At 42.9% G+C, this 3,326-nt stretch overlaps 1 protein-coding gene across 1 annotated transcript; it reads left to right on the forward strand.

The window, feature by feature from the left end:
* The first annotated feature begins 260 nt into the window (after nucleotides 1-260).
* Nucleotides 261-1,335, forward strand: LOC134382571 (superkiller complex protein 8-like). The gene has a single exon (XM_063103248.1). It carries the CDS (start codon nucleotides 296-298, stop codon nucleotides 719-721), a length of 426 nt encoding a protein of 141 aa, XP_062959318.1. The 5' UTR covers nucleotides 261-295; the 3' UTR covers nucleotides 722-1,335.
* Nucleotides 1,336-3,326: the final 1,991 nt, after the last annotated feature.

Genomic DNA, 3,326 nt, shown 5'->3' on the forward strand with positions numbered 1-3,326 from the left:
AATAAGGTGGCTCTTCGCGTCTTCCCTGCCCCTTCGTTAGCTCATCTCGGCGCGACGCAGTCGCGCTGAGCTGGGCGTCAGGCGTGCACTGGCGGTGTCCGGTGTTCTTTGGAAACACCTAGGAGTGAACGATGCATTCTGCCTGGGAAAATTATGGAGAAGCTTCCTAAAGAGAGAAGGTGGGAAAAGAGGGTTCTGGAGTCTCTCGGCTCTTGAAATTACCTGTCATGCATGAGATAAGAGATTGGAGTAAGAGAGCTGTCTGGCCTTCTGCCCTTCATCCTTGGTTAAGGAAATGACCAACCAGTACAGTATTCTCTTCAAACAAGAGCAAGCCCATGACGATGCCATTTGGTCAGTTGCCTGGGGGTCAAACAAGAAAGAAAACTCTGAGACGGTGGTCACAGGATCCCTGGATGACCTGGTGAAGGTCTGGAAATGGCATGATGAAAGGCTGGACCTGCAGTGGAGTCTGGAGGGACATCAGCTGGGGGTGGTGTCTGTGGACATCAGCCACACCCTGCCCATCGCTGCGTCCAGTTCTCTTGATGCTCATATTCGTCTCTGGGACTTGGAAAATGGAAAACAGATAAAGTCTATAGATGCAGGACCTGTGGATGCGTGGACTTTGGCCTTTTCTCCGGATTCCCAGTATCTGGCCACAGGAACTCATGTGGGAAAAGTGAACATTTTTGGTGTGGAAAGTGGGAAAAAGGAATAATCTTTGGACACGAGAGGAAAATTCATTCTTAGTATTGCATATAGTCCTGATGGGAAATATCTGGCCAGTGGAGCCATAGATGGAATCATCAATATTTTTGATATTGCAACTGGAAAACTTCTGCATACACTAGAAGGCCATGCTATGCCCATTCGCTCCTTGACCTTTTCCCCGGACTCCCAGCTCCTCATCACTGCTTCAGATGATGGCTACATCAAGATCTATGATGTACAACACGCCAACTTGGCTGGCACGCTGAGTGGCCATGCCTCCTGGGAGCTGAATGTTGCATTTTGTCCTGATGACACTCACTTTGTTTCCAGTTCATCTGACAAAACTGTAAAAGTTTGGGATGTTGGAACAAGGACTTGTGTTCACACCTTCTTTGATCACCAGGATCAGGTCTGGGGAGTAAAATACAATGGAAATGGCTCAAAAATTGTGTCTGTTGGAGATGACCAGGAAATCCACATCTATGACTGTCCAATTTAAACGTCCAAGTCTTCAAGGTTAATGCTGCAAAGAGAATATACAGACTGATCGTGACATTCCTTATCTTTTTAGGCTTGTTTCAAGAAATATACCATTTATAGTAGCAAAGACTTAAATTTTGTAGATAGGATATAAATCTTTTTGTGTTTTATTGGAAATGCTGTTCATGCTTTAACATAAATAAAGCATTCTTAATGCAAACAAACAAAAAAAAATAAGGTGGCATGATTTAAGGTTCTTGAAAAATCTGATGATACTATTAATGTATCAAAAATTTGCATATGGAAATTAGACTCTAGCTGGGTAATAAAATTTATGTTATGATTTTAATTCCTCAAAAAATAATTAAATAGACTCATAATGTTCAAGTGGGCGTTTTCCGGTTGACACACCAGGTACTAGGCCTGGACCTGGAGGCTGAATACGGTAGCAATGGCATGAAGGGATGAGATTCAGAGGAAACAGAGATAAGAGATGTGGCAGAATGGGAAGAAATGAGACATTGGTGTCAGAACGACATTCCAAATACCAAATCAGCTACTCTGTAGCTGTTCAACCTTAGGACACCACTACAAAATGGGAATAATAATACCCACATCACAGTAATGTCAGGATGGCCATAGGAAACTGTGTGAAGAACTGTTGGGTAAAGTGTTATACAAACAGGTGATTACAACCTGGGAGAGACAGGGGAAAGACAGAGCAAGTCAGTTTTATCCTCTTCACCCCATCCCCACTAAACCATCTTACTCAGGGCTCATTTGTGTATGGGACAGAAATTTACACAGAATAGCTGTATCAATGAGAACACTTTTAGCTGCAAGTGAAAGCAACTCACTAAGTTAAGAAAAAAACCCAGAAATTTATTGGTTCATGGAACGAGAAAGCTTAGGAGGTGCTTAAAAAGATGTCATCAGAAATCTTCACCATTTTCAGGATCTCTTCCTCAGTGGTGTTTTCATGCTTAGGCAACCTCTCTTCAAATGGTGGCAAGAATGGGCCAACACCTCCAATGTCATAAAGACGTTCATGCTTGAGATCTCAGAAGGGCAGACATACTTTCTCTCAATGTCACCGTCAGTCCCCACAAAAGGATTCTGAGTCATTCAGAGTAGGCTGAGTGCAAACTTCTGAGCCAATCACTGTAGCTGGAACATGAAGTGTTTTGATTAGCCAGACTAGGAGGCAGGAGAGGTATGGTCTTGTGATCAATAGCCCCACCAGGAAGAGAAGAGACTGTTTCTAAAATGAAAGAACCCAAAAATATGCTGGGCAGGCAAATTGTCTCAGATATGTGGTACGCTGATTCAAGTGAAAAAGAGCTCATTCCTGAAGGGATAAAGAATCACACAGGAATTGAAGGACAGGAAATGAGATACACTGGGGCCACACAGGGACTGGAAGTGAAAATTTTGCACCAAGACTAGACCAGTTTGTATTCACCTGTTTTATGCTCCTGTAGCATCCCGAACTCTCCCTGTCATAACATTTGTGACACTTCATCATAATCAGTTCCTATCAGTCCTTTTTATAGAACTTCAAGCCCTATGAAGGCAAGAACTTTTATTGTCGCATTTACTGTGGAATCCCCAGCACCTGTAGTAATGTAGGGATCTGAAGTAGGTTCAGCAAGTGTTTGATTGGATGAATGGATGGACAGATAAATGAGGCTGCTGTCTTCATCTCTCATGGTACTAGGTATCTGTCATCCCTGCATGCTGGCTCCATTCATCTTTCTCTCTGCTGTGCGCAGACCCCTCTGTTATCTCCAGGTATGCTTGTCCTTGGCTTTGTCCAGCTGTAGCACTGATTTGGCCCCGATTTTGTATGTTCTTTTAGTTCTAGAGTCTCTTAGTTTCCAAATTTCAAATTTGAGAGAGAATAAAATTGGACAGATTTTGGGTCAAGTGTTCATGCCTCATCTTAGCAACTGCAGATGCATGTGATGTCACAAGCTACTTAGGGCTGCAGAAACCCATCTCTTCATCAAGACCTCCCTCAACACTCAATATAATCTAAATCTGCTGGAGGAAGTGATTACATCTTTCATGTATCATAACTACGATACCTCCTGTCATCTATTCATTCAATAAATAAATTCTTACTGAGGCGA

Source organism: Cynocephalus volans, chromosome 7 (genome assembly GCF_027409185.1).
Source record: "Cynocephalus volans isolate mCynVol1 chromosome 7, mCynVol1.pri, whole genome shotgun sequence".
Classification (NCBI taxonomy): Eukaryota; Metazoa; Chordata; class Mammalia; order Dermoptera; family Cynocephalidae; genus Cynocephalus; species Cynocephalus volans.

Excerpts from the sequence above, each read along its gene's own strand:
- LOC134382571 (XM_063103248.1), top strand. The coding sequence starts at position 296 with ATGACCAACCAGTACAGTATTCTCTTCAAACAAGAGCAAGCCCATGAC.